At 51.2% G+C, this 25,355-nt stretch overlaps 1 protein-coding gene across 2 annotated transcripts in view; it reads left to right on the plus strand.

Moving 5' to 3' along the window:
* ALK (ALK receptor tyrosine kinase) overlaps positions 1–25,355 on the plus strand; it is a 660,105-nt gene that overhangs the window by 626,418 nt on the left and 8,332 nt on the right. For both annotated transcript variants that reach the window (XM_087863752.1, XM_045809147.2), the window contains 9 exons: positions 354–506; positions 1,485–1,589; positions 3,388–3,574; positions 4,300–4,390; positions 4,522–4,586; positions 6,229–6,358; positions 12,741–12,838; positions 16,232–16,324; positions 18,410–18,511. In XM_087863752.1, coding sequence (XP_087719878.1) covers positions 354–506; positions 1,485–1,589; positions 3,388–3,574; positions 4,300–4,390; positions 4,522–4,586; positions 6,229–6,358; positions 12,741–12,838; positions 16,232–16,324; positions 18,410–18,511 — 1,024 coding nt within the window. The remainder of the gene's footprint in view (positions 1–353; positions 507–1,484; positions 1,590–3,387; positions 3,575–4,299; positions 4,391–4,521; positions 4,587–6,228; positions 6,359–12,740; positions 12,839–16,231; positions 16,325–18,409; positions 18,512–25,355) is intronic.

Below are 25,355 nucleotides of genomic sequence, written 5' to 3' on the forward strand. Positions count from 1 at the left end.
GATGTGTGGTCTGATATGCACATGGAGGCAGAAGACTGACTTTCAGGCAGACTGGTCCAAGAAAATGCGGCAGTAACAGTCCCCCGCCCCGACCGGGCCAGCCAGCCCAAGGGGCACGCGCTCTGACCCTCCCATCCACCTACAAAAATGCAGCCCCGCGTCCTCTGTCTGAGCTCCTTCAGATGCATCAGGGACTTCCCTCTACACAGCGGTCCTTCAGGGCCGTGGGACGTAGGGACAGGAGCTAGAGGACCCACACTGACCAGCAGAGAGAAAGCACAGAGACCGGGAACGGGGTGCAGAGAGGTCCTCACGGCCTCAACCCGAGGCTCATCCTCCCTTCTTGTCACCAGTGATGGAGGGCCATGGGGAAGTGAATATTAAGCATTATCTGAACTGCAGCCACTGTGAGGGAGACGAGTGCCACATGGACCCCGAGAGCCACAAGGTCATCTGCTTCTGTGACCACGGGACAGTGCTGGCTGACGATGGCGTCTCCTGCATTGGTAAGAGGGCTGCAGCAGGTTCCCACGATTCTGGTTCTCCTCAGATGCAGTTTTGTAAGCGTTCTGACCCCCTCCTGTCCGCCCCAACAGGGGTGCTCTAAGGACTGGGCAGAGGGACCTGTGTGTGGAAGGCGGGTCATGGCCAGTGAAGGAGCCCTAACGTGTCTAGTCCCACTGCTAAGCCAGGGCATGAACCCCCACGTCCCCACCACAGGGCCATGCTGTCCACACTGGAACACCACCAGTACCAGGGACCTCGACACTCCCAAAGCACGCTGTCCCATCCAGAGTTTGCAAGCTGGGCTTGCAACACCTCTCAGGCGCTACAGGGGTTTGAAGACCGACCTGGGTCCTCCTCCTTCAAGTCTCCAGACAAAAAAAACCACATTTGTTTCCATCAGTTCACACAGGACAGTTTTATGTCTCCTCCTCGTCCTGTGTCCCGAGTCTGCAGGCGTTCCAGTGACAATGTCCTTGTGAGATGTAGTGTCCAGGACTGGGCAGGATGTCCCAGGGTGGGTGTGCCAGTGTGCACCCAGGCCCTCCCTCCCGTGCTCCAGGCCCAGCACTCTGGGGGCCATGGGTAGTAACTCAGCCTCCCGGTGTCACTGACGGGCCGCCTCTGCTCCCGGGTCATACTGAGTCTGATCACCTAAGGCCTCCGATTCTCTTCCCTAGCCACTACTGCCTCACCTTCCCACCCTCCTCCTGTCGTTGTGGACTTGATGTTTGGGATCAATGTCCAGAATTTGATATTTATCCCAGTCACGTGTTCCCTCCACCCAAAAGCTACTCTTGAAGGTTGTAAACCAGAATGAGCCCACTTTCCACCCCAGGCCCTCTGCAAAAAAACGGCCTCCAGGGTGCGGGAGCCGCGGCTGGCGTTAGTCTGGGCTGGGGGAGGGTGTTTCTCTCTTGGAGTCAGCTGAGAGGGTGATTAGCGTTGTCACCAGTGCCCCACGGGGACCTATCTTACAGTGTCCCCCACCCCAGAGCCCCACCTGCCGCTCTCGCTGGTCCTGTCTGTCGTGACCTCAGCCCTCGTGGCCGCCCTGGTCCTGGCTTTCTCCGGCATCATGATTGGTGAGTGTGCCAGAGCCCCAGGGTTTCTTGGCGGGGGGGAGCAAGGAAGGCCGATCTGGTGGAACAGCAGAGCATCCCCTGCTTTGCCATGATGCAGAGGTGTCACTCTGGGTGGGTGGTGATTAGAGCAGCCCGGCCAGCCTACCACAGAAGCCCCTTCCCCCAGCCCCCAGCACCATGCCAGCTCCCTAGAGGAACTGCTGGTTCCACACCTACACACACACACACACACACACACACACACATACACACACACACCGTAAAGCCTTCTGGAGGCACTGTGCAGAGGAGGACACAGTCGCTCACCCCACCCCAGAGTTCACTTCCAGCTGCCATCAGACATGGGCTTCAGTGGACACATGGCTTGGCTCAGGCCCCGGGAACACCGCCAGCCCCACCGTTCCCCACATGGAGCAGGCAGTGTGGAGTTGGTTTCTAAGTGTTTCTGTTAGGCCTATGAGCCAAGGTGAGCAGATAGGCAGGGCTCGGCGCGGTCCAGCCAGGCTCTTAGTGCTGCAAGTGTGCAGGGCAGGTGGGCAGGGATGTGAAGGGAGGCAGAGGGGAAGGCTCAGCCCCGGCAGCGCTTTCAGAGCAGCCCCTTTGGGGCAGCCAGGGGGCTGGTAGGGGCACCTGGGGGTGGACAAGGGGATGGCAACAGGCGTTATTCCCATATGATGCCATCCTTCTGAGGGACAGGGTGATGAGAGCTAACACTTGCTGCACACTTACCACGTGCTGGGTGATTGGCACGTTTTGGTTCACTGACTCCTCCCTTGACCCTATGAGTGCAGTTGGTCCATTTCAGAGAGCGGGTGCCTAAGCACGCAGCCGTCGACTCGCGTGGCCTGGCCCATAAACTGGGCTTTCGAAAGAGAATCCATCCTGTGCATCACAGCTTCGTCCTGCCTCCCACGGACTTGGCCCTACAGAACATTCCCACAGATAGATAGTAAGAACAGTGGTAATGGTCACTTGCCCTGGTAGAGCCCTTTAGAACTTCCCAAAACCATTTTACATTGGTGAATTCGTTTCATTATGACATTCGTAGGGGTAGGGAGTGGGGGGCGGCGGCACTTGGGGACAGGCAGGAGTTACTGTCCCTGCTTACAGAGAAGGAGGCGGAGGGCCAAAGAGGTCACATGACCTGGTCACTGTTGCTCAGCTTGTCAGTAACGAAGGTGGGATTAGAATGCACGTGGGTCCTCGGACACCAGCTGCACTCTCAAGGCCACGGCCACGTTCGCCCCCCCCAGTGACGGGGCTCCACAGAGACTCTAAGGCAGGTCTGTCCCTGGGAGACAGGGGACCCCTCTGAGGGCCGGCTTCAGCTTCAGAACTTTCGGCAGTCTGGCTGAAACTTGTTTAGAGTGCATGGTCCTCTCGGGTCCTCACTCAACCTTCCCTCGTGCTCCCACGCTGGGGGTCAGACTTTCAGCACCGACTGGCAGCTCTCCCAGCCTGCCCGAGCCCCTCCCCACTGCCTCTCAGCCGTTTCCCCTCATGAAATCCTTGCACGTTGAATCCCCCTGGGTCTGCTTCTCCGGGGACCCCAGCTAACGGGCTTCTGCTCCTGTGGGAGCCAATAAAATCTTTTCCATTTACATGATTTTAAACTGTACAGCTCCTTTAAATGATCTTTCATTCTGTTAGTATTACTAAGTGTGATGGAAACGTTTAGATCCCCAAGGAGGAGATGGCGATCCAGGAAGGCTTCCTGGAGGAGGCAGCCCATGCTGGGCTTCAGGGGCCAGGCTGCCTGGTGCAGACCACGTTGCAGCTAACCTTCACCTGCCCGTAGTGTACCGCCGGAAGCACCAGGAGCTGCAAGCCATGCAGATGGAGCTGCAGAGCCCTGAGTACAAGCTGAGCAAGCTCCGCACCTCGACCATCATGACCGACTACAACCCCAACTACTGCTTCGCTGGCAAGACCTCGTCCATCAGCGACCTGAAGGAGGTGCCTCGGAAAAACATCACCCTCATCCGGTGAGCGCCCCACCACTGTGCTGGGGCGGGGGCGGGGATGGCCAGTGGGGAGGCGCCCTAGGGGGCTGGATGTCATCCCTGCACCATGATTTTTCTAGCCACAAGAGGCCAGCAAAGCCACCTCTCAGGGCATTTCCAGCCTTCCCGGGAGGAGGAGATTTAATGTTTAGGGCCATTAGGGGGGGTGTTTGATTGTCTAAGCGCCCCATCTATTCATGGGGTTTGCACAGTGAGAGTAGAACAAGATGGGAGGGAGCCAGGGCAGTCCTCAAAATCCACCCAGGTGCTCCCTCCCCAAGTCTTCTTGGCCCCTCCTTCTCCAGGTGGAGCAAAGTGCCCCTCCTCTGAGCTTCCAGAGCACCCCAGGCCTTCCTCCATCAGTTACTGAGCCCACCCCGCAGGAGTGTCCGCCAGTGATCTGTCCCTCCCCAGGGCGTGGGAGCCGGTCCCCAGGCAGGGCCATGTCTTCCTCACCTCTATGACCCCGGCGGATATCAAAGACTTACTTAGTCTTCACTGAATGAATGAACATTCAACCAGTGTCCCGAATCCCTGGTTGGAACCTTTCTTGCCAGTTTTCAGATAAAGCAGTGGAGGCCTGGGATGGTCTAGCAAAGCCAGGTGGGAGGCATTACTCTTGAGTGCACACGTGACCCCAACCTCCTGTGTGTCTCTTTCTCGTGGCCCGCCCCCCTCTGCCTCACCTTGCCTCTTCCTCTGCACAGGGGACTGGGCCATGGTGCATTCGGGGAGGTGTATGAAGGTCAGGTGTCCGGAGTGCCCAGCGACCCGAGCCCCCTGCAAGTGGCTGTAAAGGTAAGAGGCAGCTCCATCGCGGGCCTGACCTTGGGCGGCAGTCTCTGTGGGCCTCAGCTCTTGGCTGACAGCCTCTCCCCGCTGCGGCTCACAACCTTTTCCACCTTCCCACCCTCCCCTTCTGTGCCCAGACGCTGCCTGAAGTGTGTTCTGAACAGGACGAACTGGATTTCCTCATGGAAGCCCTGATAATCAGGTAAATAAAGCCACGGAGAGGCACCCCCACCCCTGTTGGATGTTCCTGTCAGTCTCCAAGGGAAACGGTGTTGTCCTCCAGCGCCCCCTTCCTCTCCACCAGGAGACTCCCTAAAATTCTTAACACATCTTACCTGAGTGAAATAGCGCCAGGGGGTCATCCGAGAAAAAAGTCTCTGTGGCCTAATAATCCGACAGGTATCACTCTGCCTTCAACGAGCACCCCTGTGTCATCCAGTGCGGGTCCCCCCTTTTCTTAATAGAGCGTGCTAGTTGTTGACAGGAGAAGATACACTTTCACCCCAGGTGACTCTTCCACAGGCCCCTCACCAATCCCAGCTCTCAGATCTTGTGTAAAGGAAGTGCGTCCTTAAACAGGATGGAGGCCCCCACACCCTGTTCCACACCAGCTGGCTTGCACCCTTCAATGTGTGGCTCTGGGGCCCCTCACTAGAAATCTCAGTGCCCAGGGCTCCCAAGGGCATGAGGTCTGACAGCAGAGCACCTTCAAGAGGACACAGGTGTTTGACTTTGAGCTCTCGCCACGTGGGCTCATGGCCTCCTGTGGTGCTGGAGAGCCTCCAACATCCAGACACAGTGGGGTGGCCTAGGGTCCCCCCACCCACCGCACGGAAGTCACAGGGGAATAAGGCCGGGACAGAATGTGAGGTGCCCTTGGGGTCTGGGGCCAGAGCAGAGTGCCCAGCAGGCTTAGCCCCTTGCTTTAAGGGTAGCATTTTTTTTTTAAAGATTTTATTTATTTATTTGACAGAGAGAGAGACAGCCAGTGAGGGAGGGAACACAAGCAGGGGGAGTGAGAGAGGAAGAAGCAGGCTCCCAGTGGAGCAGTGAGCCCAATGCGGGGCTCGATCCCAGGACCCTGGGATCAGGCCCTGAGCCGAAGGCATAAGGGTAGCATGTTTTCTGATTAGACATGTGATACATGATTATTGAATAAAACTTGGAAATCATAAGATGATATGGAAGGAGACGCAAATCATCCAGTCTCACCATTGCTGATTTCCCATCACTGCTGTATTTCGGTGAAGAGTGTAGTCCTTCAGCTCTGCACATGTGCCCACATGGAGTGCGCTGGCCCCACTGCCCCATCTTAGGCCCCAAATCGTAGGGCCTCTTGGCCAGACTCAGTCCCTCCCCATGAACACCCATGCGGGACGCACCCATGGCCCTCTTCCTCCCTCTCTTTCGCACGCGGTCAGCTGGCAGGGCTCCCCCAGTCCCTGTAGGAAGCAGTTCCTGCAGCTTCTCTGCCTGACGGCTTCCTCAAAGAACACACATGATTCCTAGCAAGCAGTCCATGCACTGACGTCCAAGACACTGGCCGCTCTCTTGTCCCCCCGACCCCACTTCCTCACCAAGTCCCTGTGCAGCTTCCTCCTGCCTCCAGCCAGACACTCTCAGGCAGACTGAATCTTGCCCGGCCTGCCCTCTGCGGCTTCCACCTGCTCCGCAGTGAGATTCTCCCCAGCCTAGGCTCCGTCCGGGAGCCCTGCTCCCCACATTTACCGAGCACATTTACATAATGCAGCTGCCGAAAACAGAACTTTGTCTCCTGCTTTTCCTGCTTAAGATTTCCCCAGACTCAGCTCAGTTAAATTTGGTTACTCCCCTCTGCTCTGCAGCAAATTCAACCACCAGAACATCGTGCGCTGTATTGGGGTGAGTCTGCAAGCCCTGCCCCGATTTATCCTGCTGGAGCTCATGGCAGGAGGAGACCTCAAGTCCTTCCTCCGGGAGACCCGCCCTCGCCCGGTGAGTGAGACCCCGTCTTTCCCTAGTGGTTGTACCAGGGGGATGGAGCAGAGCGTGGGAGGGGCAAGAGTGGGCAGCCTGAGGAGCAACCGAAGGAGTCAGCCCTTGGGCGGATCTGGGGGAATGGCCAGGAGAGATTAGACAGAAGGTAGATGCCAGCCGAGCCCACCCTGGGGAACTTGAGCCAGGCTTGTGCAATGGGTCCTCCAGCCTGAATCCATTTTTGTGGCCTACTGATTGCGAGAATTAGGGACAAGCACGGGCGGGGGCGGGGGGGCCTCTCATGGCGGCCATGTCATTCACTCAACGGACTTGGGGGCAGGGCATTCTACATCAACTCATTCTGAACCCCACTATCCTCATCTCTAAAGTGGGGACATCCTGACCTTGTGGATTTACTGTCAAAATAAAATACGGAAATATTTATGAAAGTTCTCCATGTGTGTCATGATTAAGGGGCTGGAGCTTGGGGGAGCGAAGAAACCTGAGTAGACCCAGGAATGCCACCCCCCAGCCCTGGTTGGCCATTAGACAACCATGCAGCTTAGGACTGTGAACCCCCAACCTCAGGATCGGCAGTGTGAAATCCGAGGGCTCAAGACTAGAACATCTTGGAGGTTGTTCTAAATTCTAAGACTAGCCCACCAGGTGTACCCAGAGTCCAGCGGCCCACTCCTGTCACTGGAGGGTCTTCCGGAGGCCTTGAACACCAGGAACTGGAGCAGAGCAGACCCCTGAGCTAGGACCCAGCTTCCTCAAGTCGCTGCTGGACCATGAAGACCACAGGGAAGATTTGCACCCTCTCCACCCCCAGGAAGACAGGACAAGAGGACGGCCGCCTTGCGACAGAAAGCCCAGAACTGAACACCGTGTTTCAGGGACTCGGACAGAGGCAGAAACACTGAAAGGTCACACCTGCTCTAATCCCCACCGTCAGTCCGATTGAAGTTAGGATACCGTAGCCCTGGGAGCCTCCATACTATTCCTACAAGCCTCTGGGTGACCTGTCTCAGCACCTAAGAAGAACCCGGTCTAACGCCCTGCAAAGATGCGTGTGTGCACACCTGACCACGGTGGGCAGGAGGATGCGGGGGGGGGGGGGGAGAAGGACCAACCCCATCTCATAATGACCCTCTTCAGCATTACCTTCCTCTTCCTCGTGGTTGCCACGTTTCTGAAAACCACCCTGTGAAGTAGACGGATCGATCTCACCTTAATTTTACAGTTAAGAGCACTGTGGCTCAGAGAGGTTTGGTGACTTGCTGAGGCCACACAGGAAGTGGAAAAACTGAGACTAGAACTCAGAACTTGGGACTCTTGATTCAGTGCTCGCTCCAACCTACCATGCTGTTTCTCGCAATGATCCTCTTTGGGAAGCCATGGAATACCAAGATGAGGTTGGGCCGTTGAGAGCCCATACAGCCAGCTGTGCAGACATCTGTGCCGGGTCTGGACACCAGCCTCAAAGGCTTTCCCACCACCAGTCAGCAAGGCAGAGCTTCAGCTCTTGTGCCCTGAGGTTCTCAGCAGTGCTCTGGCAGAGGTCAAATAAGGACACATAGCATCACACTTTGGAAAGAGACCTAGCTCTGGTTTTCCTACTGGACACTCCTGAGGCTTGAGAAGGAAGTGTGGTGCACACGAAGGGCAGACTTGCTTGTACAGGGGACCAGGGACCCCATCACTTGGCAAGCCCAGGGACGTTGGCGGTGGGGAATCGTCCCTCTGTCTTGTAACCAAAGCATCTCTCTCTTGTGATGATGAAGATGATTTGTAGATTGTCCCGAAGAGCAAAGTACCAGCAAGGAAAGACAGATCCTTCACACCTCACACCACCTTCTACCCCCTGCACCACCCTAAGGAGCCTGATGCCAAGCTGTGGCCTCTAACGGCAGGCGCTGCCCAAGGGATGCCCACAGCCAGAAGATGCTCGACTCTCCTTGGGCGAGCCGCTTCTGAGGGTCAGGATCCCACTCACCAAATCCACTCATCTACCTTGACCCCGCTCTTCCCCTGTGTGGCTCTCCTTGCCAGCCACGCCCCCAAGTCTGGTAGCACCCCAATCATCCTGCTCGTCACCTTCATACACACGACCCATCCCAGGTGAGCTGGTCCTTCCTGAGACACCCGCCCACGGGAGGTGATTTGAAAGGTTGGATTATAGCTCTCCAGAGGGAGCCCTCACACATGCGTTGGTGGCTGCAGCTTCCCTGGGGGTCTGGGAGATTTGTCAGGCATTGGGCACGGATTCTCAGGGCCACAAAATCCAGCTTAGCCGGGTGAGGATGGGGGTGACTGTGAGAAGGGAACACGCATTGTCGTCGGTGGGGGGCTATACCAGTAACCCTGCACGGGATGAAGGAGAGAGGGACTGGCCGGTGAGCATCGCAGGTGAAGAAATCCACACATCGAAAGATGATGGGTAGAGCTGTGACACTCAGGATTCAAAGGCCTGAGTTCCACCTGGTTCGTTTGTTTGAACCCCCGAGACTCTCAGGGCTTACCCGAGACCTGCTGTGTGCAGGCACTTGGCGGGGCATTCGGAATCAGACAAGGTCTTGGTCCTCTCTTCCTGCCATCCCTGGGGTCCAGCAGTTCCATAGACTATCAGGATCGAAGGACCTGAGAGATGGTCTCAGAGGCTCTGGCTTCAGATAACAGGTGTGCAAACATGAAGTGAGAGAACAGATGTACAGACGCAGTGGGACAGAACGGAGGCCCTGGCCGACCTCATCTGTCATGGAAACAAATTTCCTGAAAACCTCATTTGGTCCTAGGACCCCACCTTCTCAAGAAGGAAAGATTAATGTCAAAGTAATTTTACAGACCCAATCATTATTCAACAAATATTTATTGAGAGTTTAAGATATGCCCGATATAGGCTAACAGCTGTCTCTGGTATCCGTTGATTCAATCAATAATGACAGAAGCCGTTAAGGGGTCAGTAACCTCTCAGTTAAAGGTGGCCGTCATTAACCACAACAGTGTCTGTACCTGTTTGGAACATGGTAATGCCTGTGGGTAGCGGCTCTGAGAAGATGCTCTCAGTACACGGGAGGCTCCTGGACCCCAGAGATCACAGTGTCCAGGTGAGACCTCGGCTTTGGGCTAATGCCCAAGGGTCAATCTTTGGCTCCGAGGTTGCCAAACCAATGCTGGCTCCAAAACGCATGACGGTGAGTTTGGTGCCGGTGAAAAGTTGGCCACATCGGGAGCCAGGAAATAAGAGGCCCCAGCCACAGGGACTTCTCATCATTTTTGACAATGGATTTCTGCTGCTTTTTGTAGCTTGAGTTCCCTGTCTGCACCTGCTTCTTCCTTTCACCTTTCTCTCTTGCCCTTATATGCATTGATTTAAAATATATCCCTATTCTGGGGGCGCCTGGGTGGCTCAGTCAGTGAAGCATCTGATTCTTGGTTTCGGCTCAGGTCGTGATCTCAGGGTCATGGGATGGAGCCCTGTGTCAGGCTCCACACTCAGTTGGGAGACTGCTTGAGATTCTCTCTCCCTTTCCCTCTGCCCCTCCCCCTGCTCGCTCGCTCACTCGCTCTCTCTAAAATAAATAAGTCAATCTTTAAAATATATCCCTATTCTGTTTTTCACCAGTAAAACAGTTCCTACCCCATTTCCTGGGATTCTTCACCTCTAAATGGCTCAGGAGAAGCTGCTTCAGGAAGGAATAGATCTCAATATTATTCTGCATTTTATTAGTATATACGTTACCCTTTGGGAAGAGTCCCTCAGAAGCTGTAACCAAAGAAATCGTTCTCCTTCACTGGGCCTGCTTTCTCACCTGTAAAAGTAGGATATTGGTCTAAACAGTGTCCCTGAAGGGGGAACACCAGTGCCTTAAGGAGCTGCACACTTTCACGCATGCTCAGAAGAACTCTGTGGTCAAACACATTTCAGAGCCATGCCGACTGCTCTCTTACTGATTCGCAGTGGACACCAGTCTAGAGCAAAGACTGATAATTCCTGTGCTCAAGAAACCGACTTGACCCGGGAATTCCCATGCCTGTTGATCAAATTCCATCCCACAAGCCCGCTTTGGGAAATACTGAACAAAATCCTCTCTAAGTGCTGGACAAGATATGTCCCTGACCATGCTGCCCAAAGAATGTATGGTGGCCAAAGGAAGTGCCACACTCAGTGGCGAATCAGTGACAAAAGACCCTGATTCCAACTCCTTCTTTGCCCAGGATCGATACAAATGTCATTGGACACACTCGCTATCCTCTGCCTTGCTGGTTTAATTATCAGTTTGACACAACATCTAAACCTTCCCCAATGCTCCCCCAGACACACACACACACACACACACACACACACACACACACACAGGTTGCCAACTCTCCACTTCTGTGCAGACTGATTAGTGGAGCAGTTAATTTGCTCTAAGTAGCCAAAGACAGGGAGCTCAGATAAACCCGGCCCACGGGTTAATGCCTGGGAAGATTTAGTCCCTGCAGCACGCGAGGCATTTAAGACATCAATGGTCCTTGCATCCTGAGTGATGGGGGCTAAGACACAAAGAGACTCAGGGGAAGCTACGACTGGTCCTCTTTTATAGGAACAGAGCATTTTCCTGGAGAGAGATATTTCTAATACTATAGCAAAAAGGATTAATACTTCCCTTGGAAATATATTACTTTTCCCCCCCAGGAGATGGGTACTGTCTCTCTCGCAGTGCCCAGGGGTTCTGACCCTCATCAGGACCCTTGAGAAGCCCAACCCAGGGACCATTTCCTGAGAGTACCGTAGTCCTCCATGCAGCTGCCCCACCATAACTGCGGGTCCCTTCATGAAGGATCCGCTCTCTGCCTCTTGTTGTGGGTCCTTGTAACACTCTAACGAGGGTGATAGTGCCATGCCTCTTTCCCCGACAAGGACACTGGCTTGGAGACAGGCAAAGTAATTAGTCCCGGTCACACAGTGAGTAGAGGACGAGCAGGGATGAAGCCCAGGTCAGCTCAACTGGCCACTGATCTATGGTGCTCCCTCCATTTGTGCACTGTATTCTGATTCAGTTGGGTACTGAGCACTGTGTCCATGTATTTTCCATCCCTTCTTGGACATGTGATCCTCAACAGCCCAGTGTTAACTCCTAGAATCCTGCCTCCCCCAACCCAGATCCTTAAAGCCCAGCTCAGGGCGGTTTGGGCTCCCCGCTAGTGGCTGTGTGACCTGAAGTGAGTCCCTTAGCCTCTCTGAGCCCTCAGCCTTCTCCTCTTCAATGTGAGCCTTCTCCCCCTCTTCCCTACGACCGCACAGGGCGTTACATCAAAGGAGGTCCTGTGCGTGGACTTGCTCTGTTGCATACAAGGCGCTGCCTGGTGTTCCATGGGCAGAAGGTTGTCTCCCCCAGAATGGAAGCATGCCCTAGAGCAGTTCGCCCCCGCCCTGCCTCCCCTAGTAGACCCATACTATTGCTCCAGGGAGTCCTGTGGAGGCCTTGGTCTGGGGCAGAGCAAACTCCCAGCCGGCATCTGGGTAAATCACAGTTCAGCTGCCATCAGCCAGCCCACCCCCAGCATCCACTGAACGGCGGCCGTGGGCCAAGCATCATGCCGCGTACTGTGCAAGTGGACACTGAAATCCCTGCTTGGGGACCTTCCCGTTTACTCGGGGATGTGGTCAAATAAACACAACAGCAGAGTGAATGGGACACCGAGTGATAACAGGCTGCCGCAGACTTCGGGGATTTAGGAATTAAGAGGGACACCAGGATGGGAGGCAGCCTTCGGGAAAGACTGCCAGGTGCTCAGCAAGGCTGTCGAGAACGCTGAGATGAGCTGTACCCCGCGGGTGGGGTGACATCCCCTCTTGCACAAGAGACTTCACACAGGAAAGCCTGAGATAGCTCTTCACCTGCCCGGCATTTCCTGGACACTTTTGTTTTCCGGTCCACTTTAGGTCCAGATCTTCTTGAAGCAGATTATTTCTTTAAATATTTTTAAACACTTAACAGAACATTTTAAAAACCTATCTCCCTTGATTTCTTTGCAGGTTTGTTTATAAGTTTGGGAGGTTTGAATGTTTGTGAAGATTGAGGTGGAAGAATGTGCAGAATACACGGGAAGGGGACGGGACCCCTGCCCCATCCTGGGTTGCTCTCAGCCCTGGCTGCACGTTGCATGGACCCGGGGGGCTGTGAAGCTAAGAACACCACGCCCCCCGCCCCCAAGAGGCGGGTTCATTGGTCTGGGTCGAGGCCGGGCAGGTGCTTTGAAAGCTGCCGGGTGATTTCTGATGTGCGCCCGGGGCTGAGACCCAGCTGGACGGCGCGTCCGAGTTCTCTCCTCGCGGGCTCGTAAAGCCCATGTTTGAGATCTTTTGTGCCCATGAGCTTCGCGTCAGTGCTGCCCTTCTGTCTCCCCACAGAACCAGCCCTCCTCCCTGGCCATGCTGGACCTTCTGCACGTGGCTCGGGACATCGCCTGTGGCTGTCAGTATTTGGAGGAAAATCACTTCATCCACCGGTGAGTCGAAGCGACCTTGCTCTACCCTCTGCCTTCCGTATGCTTCCCTACACATCTCCAGGGCCCAGACCCCCCTCCCCTGCAGAGCAGAATGGTAGGTCTCTCTCCAGAGTTGTTTGGATGACTCAGCTTCGCTTGTCTTTAAGATAATTACTTACTCTGTCAGGGCTTCATTTACCCCATATGTAAAATGGGTATCATAAAACATCCATCCCAGGGCCGGAGATCTAGGGAGCTGTTCTTGACCTTCCACAGGGACTCCTGCCTGTACCTTGCAGCCCGCTCTCCCTTTAATGTTTTTCCCACCTAGAAAACCGAGCTCTCTAAGGGAATTAGAGGAGTTCATAGTTTCACATATTTGACTATGGGTAACTCGAAGGCAAGGACCCTGTTTTATTCATCTTCGTATCCCTGGTATATCATGCGGCAAAATTAATGTCTGTTGGATACATTAATTTTTTTCTAAAATACTCTGAAATGAAACATAATGATCATTTTCTTTACTTCCATACTTCATTTCCTCTACTCTATAGGACGCTTATGTTTAAATGGTGTTTGATTGGGGCATCGAATCCACACATAATGCTACAGACACGATGGATTATACGTATTTCTTTCCACGTGGATGTTGATGACTTTCTCAGCTGACACCTTGATTCTGAAATCTGGAAAGTCAAATAGATTGTTAGGCTCTTTGCAGAGCTCTTCCTAATGATATGCTTCTCAGTTAGTAAATACCAGCCTGCTGAATGAACAATCACTTTTTAACGCATGTCTTCAAAGAGTATAAGACACGTTCGTAATAATTAGAACATGTAAGTACAAAGCAGGAAATGAGGGAAGCTGTGTGAGTTCAGCAATGGAAAAGCATGTAAGCAGATAGCAAGCTATGCTTTCTGCCCTAATAAAAATGGAGAAATTAAAGATCAAGAAATGCACTCGCCTAGGCTCCTACCGTCATTCCTGAAACAAGGCGATAAACATTCACCCCGGCTTATCCTTTCACTGTCACTCCATCACTTTAGTCTTCAGATCTTCCTCTTGATTCTAACTCTGTCCCAGGTGCAGGTCTTGTGCTTCATAGAAATAACAGGAGTGAAAAAGGAGCTGGGACCAATCCTTCATGCTCTCCTCCAAAGCCACGCGCTTTGCTTCAAAGCATGGGGCAACCCTGCCATTGTTCTTGCCCTTTCTGTTGTGCCCAGAACTCTCCATAAATCTCAGCTCTGGGCTTTACTGCTGCTCAGACAGGACAAGGTTGTGCTCTTCTTGGAATTCATTCTTGGCTTAGAGCCACCTTTCCACCTGTTGTCTGTGTCCTCTAAGTCTGGACTCCCTGGAGAGCAAGCTGGGCAGTCACCTTGGTGACACTGGCCACCTTCCTTCCCTTCTCACCGAGATCGTTTCAGCTTTCTCATCTCTGCCCCATGTTCGTCACCAAGTGTCCAGATTCTCCGACTGAGGGATCACCTTCTTCTTTCCTCTGACGTTTGAAAACCTGCTTTCCCGGAGCCGTGAAACATTTCGACCATATCACAGTGCTTTGTTATTATAATGAGATAACAGGATCACATTCTCTCAAGATTCTTATCACTTCCACATCTGTAAATAGTTACTGAAGGTCAGAATTAGATCCCAGAGTAAGAGTTTGTTGCTACTTTTATCTTTTTTGAGAAATGAAATTGTCAAAGATCGAATCAGGAATGTATCAGAGGGTCTGCTTTATAAGCAAAAGGCAACATCTAACAGAAATTGTCCATCGCAATCAAAGCTTTTCTTCTGGGGTAACTGGCATTAGGAAGGCATCTTTCACACCTCCTCGCTGGCTGCGTACGAGCTCTGTGGCACACACACTCCCACAGCAGTGTGACCTCTAGTGCTCTCTCCTCCACCTTCAGCCGCCTCAAGATTCACGGCTCCCAGGCGTGCACACCTCCACTTCCTGAATTCGGAGGGGAACTCCTTCCCCAGATTCACAGGCTCACATTTCCTGTTAGATCTGTTTCCTTTGGACGTGGTTTATTGCCATGTCAAGAATTATGGGTCATTCGACCAGTTCTTGGTGTGCTCTGTGATACCCCATCACTTTCTTGCCATTAAATTCAGGGTCACTTTTTTAAGCAATCATTTCATGCACATCAGCGTAAAGACCTTCCTGGAGATACAAATATTGTTTCTGGTCTACTTCAGTATATTTCTCTTGAGAAGCAATGGCTATATATCCTACTATTTTTCTTCCTTTTGATGTCATATATGTTATGCTTTCATAGTTTTATTAGCGCATTTTATGCACCATTGCTCCTCAAAATTCAACTGAAACCCTCTGCATCAGGCCAGCGGCGTTAACAACACCCATCTCCCGCTCTGCCCCACTGTTCTGGTATCTTAAGTGTCTTAGTGACCCCCAGTCCAGATCCTGCTTAGTTTGCCCACGTCCTCATTTGTCCACCAAAGATCAGGACCTTTGGGAAACCGGTTGAAAATATGAAAACACCACCTGTACTCCCTAAGAAATACTTTATTTTCTGTCCAGGACTTTCATATTATTAGAGACCCATGCCAGGCTTTCTCTGGATGCACCCTTCATTCCCACATGCATGTGAAGAATGGGTGAGCAGTTGATGAGTGGACAAGTCTTGGAGAGCTTTGATCATGCCTTCCGGGCATGCTGCAGGAAAACAGGCCCTCTGGAGCTCAACGGCAAAGAAGACACGATAACTTTAAGACTTGAAAGGAAAGATGCTTCAGCCCCAGAGCTGTGATGCATACAGCTTAGCAAAGGCATTAGTGAAAATCATGAGTGTAAGAATAATAGTAGCTTATTTAAAAAGAAAACTAGGATTATTGGGGAATACTTTGACCGGCTTGAACTTGGTAGCATGGAAGTCATGCTCTCCCAGAACATTCCTCAGGCAACTCGCAGAAACCAACAGCAATCTGTACAAAACAATAACCTAGGCCAAATGGCATTTCTTATGTCCCTATATGATCTTCTTTTAGCTTAAGTTTTTTAATAAAACGAGAATAGCACCCTGTATCTTCTAGGGTTGTTGTGATAATTACCCATGAAGCACTTAGAACAATGCTTAGTACAGAGTAAAAGGCCAATAAATTCTAGTTCTTATCATCATTACTTTCATTATTATTATCCCATTAAACATTTTCAATCATCTCCCCTAATCCGTTTCCACTCGCCTATTATTTCTGAGGGCTAGAACTGGCCTAGCTATTTCTCTCGTACTGAAGTATGACGTAGTAAAGGAAACAGGGCAGAGAAGGGAATTCTTTGAACTTCAGATTGGAGGTGAAAATCCTTGGGATGAATATTACCTGTTTATCTTCCCAGAAATAAAATTAGGAAGTGCCTTTTCTCTTTCATTTTTTTCTTCCCAGAGACATTGCTGCCAGAAACTGCCTCTTGACCTGTCCGGGCCCTGGCAGAGTGGCCAAGATTGGAGACTTTGGAATGGCCCGGGACATCTACAGGTGAGCAGAGATGGCCCTCACCCATCAAAGCCCCATCCCCTGGACAGAATGGGACGTGGCTGCCTGTGCCCTAAGTCATCTCTGGCCACCTAACATTTCCTTAAGTCCCTTTCCAGCACATACAACACCTTAATTAGTGCGCATGCCCGGTGGTCTAATTCTAGGATCACACTGACCGGTGTCACTGACACCGTGTTCTTAAGTAGATCGTCTGTCTGGTTCCACCTCTCCAATCTCAGAATGTTCTCAGACACAGAGGAACCCAGATCCTTGATATGGAAAAAATTCTCAGTAAACTTTTGCTTAACCCCTCTCCTCAATATTTGGGAATTCTAAACGGACTTGGCTTCCATCAGCACAGACAGGAGCACCCCAGGGCTGACAACATAATGGGCTGGCTCCCCAGTCTTGTCTACCACCAGGAGCCACAGGAGGGGGTTCCGAGCCCATAGGCCGGCTTCATGTCTTTATCCCTGTCAGTGTCTTAAGGGTACATTAAAAACTAAAATAATTTTTCTAATTAAAAAGAAAAACCTTCCATCGTACTTTATCTCACTCTTCTCTTCCCAAACCCTCGTTTCATTTTCAGCCGATTATTTACAACCACGACTTGCTGCGTGAGCTGAGCAAGTCACTCCTTTGCATGGTCACTAATTACGCCCTCCCCACCCAGTCCAGGGGTGGAGCGAGGAGAGACGGTCCCGGAGAGCTTTCACTCTTTGGAGAGTACGGGGGAGCCCCAAAGGCCCCCGTAGGACTGGTAGCGATCGACCGGGGAGGAAATGCTGACGGCACCCTGTTCCTGCAGGGTAGCAGCGCGGGGAGGACTGGGTGCTCCACTCTCCCTTCTCTTTACCTCTCCGAGTCTCAGCGCCCCTCCCCTCCCTTCTCAGAATACCCAGATTGCCCTTGCTTCCAGATACAAATGTTGCAGCCTGACTTAGCGAGCGAGCCCTTCCTCTCCATCCACAGCCCTGACAGCTCCGCGGCCCTAGCTTTGCCCCCAGCTGGCCCATGGCCCCACTGTCCCCACACACGCGTGCGATCTCGTGTGTCAGGAATGGTCTTCCGAGAGCTCCTCAGCACTCAGCTCCATCGGCCCCCGTCTGTGAAGCTCTTCCTGGCCCTCACCCCCGCCTCTGTGTCAGTGAGCTGCACACACCCCTACATCACCATACGTGCTCGTCTACACTTGCAGGCGTCTGGGGGTCGGTTTCTTCCCCTAAACGGTACGCTGGGGCGAGAGAGACTATGACTTACTCGTGTCCTCAGTACTTGGCAGAGTAAATACTCGGCCCAGGGCTCCCCCTTTACCCACGGCTTCTCCTTCCCCGGTTTCAGTTGTTCACGTCAGCTGTGCGGTCTGGAGGCAGATGCTCCCCTGACACACCAGCAGAGGGTCCCCAGTCCCCTGACCTCAGGTCCCAGCGCCTGCGTCATTGGGCTCACTTCAGCTCCGCACGTAGGCATTTATCATCTCACGTCATCACACAAAGTAGGGCGAGTACAGGACAGGAGGACATTTTGAGGGAGAGAGAGGCCACGTTCACGTTTATTACACTACATTGTTGTAATTGTTCCATTGTGGTTTTTGTTGTTCCTCTCTCACTGTGCCTAATTTATAAATGAAACTTTATCGTGGGTGTGTATGTATAAGAAAAAACCTACTACATGTGAGATTTGGGACTATCTGTGGCTTCAGGCAGCCACTGGGGGTCTTGGGAGGATATCCCCCATGGAGGAGGGGGGACCACTGTCCATGTTTATTGAAGTCATTAATCTAGGCGGCTGGTGGGGGGCTCCCCCCCCAGCACCCCCCAACAGGAGAACACAGGGCTGGGGGTGGAGCTGGTTTCGAAGGTGTGAGCTAATTTAGTAGTCTTTGCCAGTGACGTCATTAATGCAGCTCAGGATAAAATAAAGTTCTTCATTTTCAACGGCCTGTGTTCCCCTGCTCTCCTCCCGAGCCACGAGCACCCCTCGTTCCTTTCAGTTCTGGAATGGCCGCGGCCTGTGGTTGCCTGGCCAAGCTCCCACTCGGAGCCGCCCCGGGACCAAGTGTGGGTCTCCGCTTCTCCCCCACAGAGCGAGCTACTACCGAAAAGGAGGCTGCGCCATGCTGCCCGTCAAATGGATGCCTCCAGAGGCCTTCATGGAAGGGATATTCACTTCTAAAACGGACACATGGTGAGTCTCCGCTGCCCCCTGCGCGGAGCCAAGGGCTCGCACGCTCTCGCCGGGAAGGGTAAGAGGAGACGAGTCAGCGCGCCTCTACAACGGGCTGTCAGATGCTGGCATGGGCCCCAGTCGGCAGAAAGGCCTGGTAGAGCCCAGATTACTCCCCGCACCCTGAGAGCTTAGGCATCGCTAGAAGCTGCGTTGCTACCAAGTTTCCAGGTGATCCTCATGCCCCCGGCCGGGGACCACGCATTGAGAGACACGTGATTTTTTTTTTTTTAACCTAACTGCAAAGTTGGGTTTATTCCAGGAATGCAACACTGAGTTAAGATTAGAAAAATTGATCAATGACTTTCTCTCCGTTAACAGAAGAAAGGAGAAAATAATTATCAGCACAGAAGTGCTGCAGGCTTAGGGGTGTTGAGACGCATTCTACAGTTAAAACTTAAGAGTGCAAAACACTGTATGTGATTATTCCTCCTGCATAACTAACACTTTGCGCTCCCATCTCCCCATGGCCTCCCCCCTCCTCCTCTGCAACCACGGCTCCACTCTCTGCTTCTCTGGTGCCGCCTCGAAGGGAGAGCGTGCGGGAGGTGTCCTCCTGGGCCTGGCTTCTTTCCCTTAGCGTCGGGTCCTCCGGGTTCATCTGTGTCATCACAAATGGCCGGATTTTCTTCTCTTTTAAGGCTGAATAATATTCCGTGGTATCTGTACACGTCACGTTTTCTTTATCCATTCACCGGCCGCTGCATAGTTAGGCTGCTTCCATGTGTTGGCTCTTACGAATGATGCTGCAGTGGACGTGGGACTGCAGATTTCTCTTCAAGAGACTGACTTTATTTCCACCAGCTGTACACCCGGAAGCGGGGTCGCTGGATCTTAAGGTAGTTCTGTTTTTAATATTTTGAGGGAATCTCCATACTTTTTTACATTTTACACTCTGTAAGAGCAACATAGAATTTTAAATGGCAGATCAAACCTGTGCTATCTGCCGAAATACACACATACCTGTGCACACGCATGCACGCACACTCACCCACGTGCACACACACACATGCACGCACACTCACCCACATGCATACGCACACATGCACACACTCACCCACATGCACACACGCACTCACCCACGTGCACATGCACACATGCACGCACACTCACCCACATGCACATGCACACATGCACACACCCACATGCACACACGCAGTCACCCACGTGCACACGCACACATGCACGCACACTCACCCACATGCACACGCACACATGCACACACCCACATGCACACACGCACACTCACCCACATGCACACGCACACATGCATGCACTCACCCACATGCACACGCACACATGCACACACCCACATGCACACACGCACTCATCCACGTGCACACGCACACATGCACGCACAATCACCCACGTGCACATGCACACATGCACACACCCACATGCGCACACATGCACGCACTCACCCACATGCACACACACACATGCACGCACACTCACCCACATGCACACGCACACATGCACGCACACTCACCCACATGCACACGCACACATGCACACACCCACATGCACACACGCACACTCACCCACATGCACACGCACACATGCACGCACACTCACCCACGTGCACACGCACACATGCACACACCCACATGCGCACACATGCACGCACTCACCCACATGCACACACACACATGCACGCACACTCACCCACATGCACACGCACACATGCACACACCCACATGCGCACACATGCACGCACACTCACCCACACGCACACGCATACATGCACACACCCACATGCACACACGCACACTCACCCACATGCACACGCACACATGCACACACCCACATGCACACACGCACACTCACCCACATGCACACGCATGCATGCACGCACATGCACATGCACACACACGCACAATACCAAAGGGAGTCTTTTTAGTTGTATAAAAATCCACAAGGACAAAGGTGACAATGACAAAATTGTGGAAACTGGAACGTTTATGGACAAGTGGTACCTTACTTAATGCAAAAGCCCCAGAAAGGCCCAGAAATTGAAGGTGCCAGGCACCCCTGGCAATAGAGGGCAGCAGACAGGAATATCAGTTACAGGTATGTTTAAAAAGTAACCAGATCCTTGGCCCAGTCCCTCACCCCCACGCAAAACCAGGGGTTCCCTCTGTGAAGAGCCTTTCTCGTCTTGGGCACATTAGACGTCACTGAGGATGAATTCTGTACTATAAACAAAGATAAATATTTTTTAAATCTACCTACTTCAAAATGTGTGCCCCCTTCTTCCCCTCAGTGCCAAGAACGCGGCCACAGGTAGGAGTCGATCAGAGAACCCCTCACTGGAGGAACTGACCCATGAAGAGAAAAACTCCAGATACTAGAAGTGGTAGTAGGCTAAGTAATGGCCATCCAGAGTACCAGGCTCTAATCCCGGGAGCCTATCATTGTTACCTTATAAGGAAAAAAGAGTCTTTGCGCATGTGGTTAAGTTGAAGATCTTGAGGTGGGACGGTCATCCTGAATTATCTGGGTGGGCCCTAAGCCATCACGAGGGTCCTCGTAAGAGGCAGGCAGAGGGAGATTCCACATGCAGAGAGGAGGAGGCAATGTGAACAGAGATAGAGGCTGAAGGCATGCCAGGTCAAGGAATTCTGGAAGCCTCCAGAAGCTAGAAAAAGGCAAGGAATAGATTTTCCCCTGGAGCTTCTGGAGTGAGTGTGGTTCTGCAAACGCCTTGACTTTATCCACCTTGATTCCATCCCAGGATACTGCCCTGATTTCAGACATCTGGCCTTCACAGCCGTGAGAAAATGAACGTCTGTTCTTTCAAGGCACCGAGTCTGTGGCACTTTGTCACAGCAGCCCCGGGGGGCCTGATGCACCCAGGGAAACAAGCAAGCCAGCTGCCCCCACTGGACAAGATCGACAAGGGCTTCCCGTTGGCTTTGTAATGGCCCAGTCATAAAATACGAACAGCCAGCCAAGAACCAACAAAGGCTTGAGAAAACATTCTAATCTGAAGGAAACAAACACAGAAAGAGGAACTTGGAGAAAGAAAAATACAGAAAGCTTAGGAAAACTTGTAAAAACCATACTATCCTCAGAAAGATAAATTATTGCAACCATAATCTAAGGACGAAAGATTTTTTTAAATAAGGTTTTTAGAGAAAAAAAAGTTCTTAGAAATAAAAATAGGAGAGAGCCCTCAAGGAGATGGCGCATTAGTCCCCGGAGCTGCACGCAGCAACGTCAGGTCAGGTGTTCAAGGTCAATATCAACAGTGATAGATCATGTTGATAGCATGTGCCCTTGATACGATGTGGTGAAAATGACATGTAACCTCTGTGGTCTTTCTCCCCACACCCAACAACTCCGGTCTAATCATAAGCAAAGCAGACAAATCCCAAATGGTCGTTCTACTAAAGCCCTGACCAATATTCCTCAAAACTGTCAAGGTCATCATAAACAAGGAAAGCCTGAGACGTTGTCACAGTCAAGAGTAGCTCAGGGAAACATGACAATTACATATAATGTGATATTCTAACAGGGTCCTGGAACAGAAAAAGTAAATTCGGCAAAAGCTAAGGAAATCTGGATAAGCTATAGGTTTTAGTTCATAATTATGCCTTAATATTGGCTCATTAATTCTAACAAATGTGCCATATGAATATAAGATGCTAAAAATAGGGGAAACTGAATGTGGAGTATGTGGGAACTCTATGTATTATCTGCATCATTTATTTACAATCTAAAACTGTTCTCAAGAAATTTATTTTTTTAATATGATGATGGATATGTAAAAGTAGCAGGAAGTTTGGAAGATGGAGTTGAATAAATCTTCTAGAAAATAAAACAACTAGGGGCACTTGGATGTCTCAGTTGGTTAAGTGTCTGACTTTGGCTCAGGTCATGATGCCGGGGTCTTGGGACCAAGCCCCATGTCAGGCTCCCTGCTCAGCAGAGAGCTTGCTTCTCCCTCTCCCTCTGCCTGCTGCTCCCCCTGCTTGTGCTCTCTGTCAAATAAATAAATAAAATCTTTTAAAAAAGAAGAAAACAACTATAAGCAGATGGGATATAGGAAAGAAAGGAAAAGAAAAGTAAGAGGATTAGACCCTTAGGTCCAATTAGCTGACAAACAGGAGTCCCAAAGAGTGTACAGAAGAAACGAAGGAAATAAAAATATCAAAGAAATAATTCAAGAAGATTTTCCAGAACAGAAAGGCATGCATGTCCAGAGTGAAAGCAAGCCCCAAGTGCCAGGCGCAGTGGCTCAAAGGAGCCACACAAAAGCATGTCATCATGAAATTTCAGACCTCTGGTGGTCAAGATTCTGTAAGCTTCTAGGGAGAAAAATAAAATAATCGCAGTAAAACATGGTCAGAGTAAAACTGGTCAGAGAATCCAAATGGCATTGAATTTCTCAACAGCAGCACAGGAAACCAAGGAGACAACGGACAGAAGTCCTCCAAGTTGTGAAATAACATCATGAGAGGAGGGGCCACAATGATCGGAACGCCCTCTCTGACCCACGTTTGACGATGTGAGCCAAAGCTGTGTTGTTTTAAGTCGCTGAGATCTGACTCACCCAAACCCAGTGGCTCTCAGTGTGGTCCTCAGGTCGGCGGCACCAGCAGCACCCAGGAAGTGTTAGAAATGTAGGTTCTTAGCCCCCACCTCAGGCCTAATGGAATAGGAAGTCTAGGGGTGGGGCCCGGCCATCTGTGTTTTTAGGGGCCCTCCAGGTGATTCCAGGTGCACCGAAGTTAGAGCACCACCAGCTACCCTATCCAGATGCAGAGAGTAAGCAGGTGATTAGGTAATTGTTCTGAACACATGTCTCTCCTATGACCCAGCAACCCTATTTCCAAGTGTCTACATAAGACAGAGGTTGACAAAAAGGGACTTGGGCAAAGACATTCTTTGCAACATTGTTTATAAGAGAGAAAAAGCACAAAGGAACCTAAGTATCCCTCAAATGGGGGATGGAAAATAAACTGTGGTTTACTGATACCACGGAAAACTCTTCAGCAATATAAAAGAACACCCCAAACTTACATGTATCAACATGGATAAATCTCTATGGAGTGAAAGAAAGACAAGTTCCAGAAAGGGGCGGAATATCATTATGTATAATCTTACAATACAAAAACCAAGTCTATAATACAGATTCTTTACTGTTTATGCTTTCACACGTTGTAAAAACTGTGAAAACACAGATGGGAAGGCTAGATTCTAACTTCAGTGGGGGAAGGGAGGAGGAAGGGAGAAAGGAAGGAGGGTGGAACTTAACTGTATCTATTTTATTTCTTCCAAAAGAAAAGGAGACGGGGCACAAATAAGACAAAAGTGTAACATCTCGTACCTAAACATCTATACAATTACATTTCCTTCTTCAAGTTTAGATTATTTCCTAATTAAAACCCTTAAAGACACAGATAATTTGCATAACCTCAGATACTGATGAGTGCCAGGGAGACAAAAAAGCAGACGATCAAGAGTGGAGGGGCGGAGGGGTGGTGGGGCCCCAGGAGGGAAGCTGTTTAGTACAGATGGTAGGGAAGGCGCCGTGGAGGAGGTGATGGGGGGGTCCTATGCCTGAATGGCAGAAAGATGGAAAGATCTGAAAGACTCTGCAGGCTGAGGAGGACGTCAAGTATAAAAGGCCAGCGGCAGGAGCAAGATGAGTTTGAGGAAAGAAAACAGGTCTTCATGGCTGGAGCTAGTGAGCGGGCTGGGGGGGGCAGTGGTAGTTGAGTTAGACGGGCAGGCAAGGGCCAGACATGGAGGGCCCCCCCAGGAACCAGGGGTTAGGGGGTGTGGGTTTTATTTAGCACACAATGGGATGCCCCTGAAAGGTTGGAAGCGAGAGTTTGACAGGATCTTTAAATAGATAGATGATAGATAGATGATAGATAGATAGATAGATAGATAGATAGATGATAGATAGATAGATATCACTCTGGCTGCCAATGAAAAGAGACTGGAGTGGGACAGGGGAAGATGGAGAAATCCTACCCACTTCTAGATAAGAGAACAGAGGGGCTAGGCTTAGTGATGGCGGGGGAAGCCATTAGCGGTGGTGGGATACAAGCTCTGTCTTGAGGATGGCTGACGGGACTAATGAACGTGGGCTGTGGAGTGGGAGGTGTGGAAAGAGTGAGATCAAGGACAACTCCTAGGTGGGCCGTCAATGGAGAGAACGGAGGAGATGGGTTGGGTGCGGAAAGAGCTTTTGCACAAGTCCAGTGTGAGATGCCTGTAAGACAGGCCAGTGGAGACGCTGAGTGGGCTTCTGATCTGTGAATCTGAAGCTTGAGGAGAACTTCAAGAGACAGTGGGATCAGCTGGCTGCATATTTAAATCCAACACAGTAACCTCTTTTTCTTTAAGTATAGCGGACTCATAAGGTACAACAGAGCAATTGGACAAGTCTACGCATTGCTCTGTGCTCGCCACAAGCATGGCTACCATCTGTCGCCGTAGAGCGCGATTACAATACCATTGACTATATTCCCCTTTCATCCCCAAGACCTACTCATTCCGTGACTGGAAACCCAATACACTTTTGGTGCCCAGTTTCCCAAAAACTGTGCTCCACCCTCTACCACACCTCAAGACAGTCTTCCGGGTATGAATAAGGGAAAATAAAACGTAACTTTAAAAGACCAATAAGCACAGCACAACTCATGATTTTAAAACCTTTTCATCAGATTATCTTCATTGATTCAAATTTTTAAAGTCACTTAATCAGCAATCACTTAACCTGTTTCTATAATTTCAGGCAGAGCAAGTTTAATACCAAGAGAAGGAGAGTGGGATTTAAAAAAAAAAAAAA

The sequence above is a fragment of the Ursus americanus genome, chromosome 7, assembly GCF_024610735.1.
Source record: "Ursus americanus isolate L20-20 chromosome 7, mUrsAme1.1.p, whole genome shotgun sequence".
NCBI lineage: Eukaryota > Metazoa > Chordata > Mammalia > Carnivora > Ursidae > Ursus > Ursus americanus.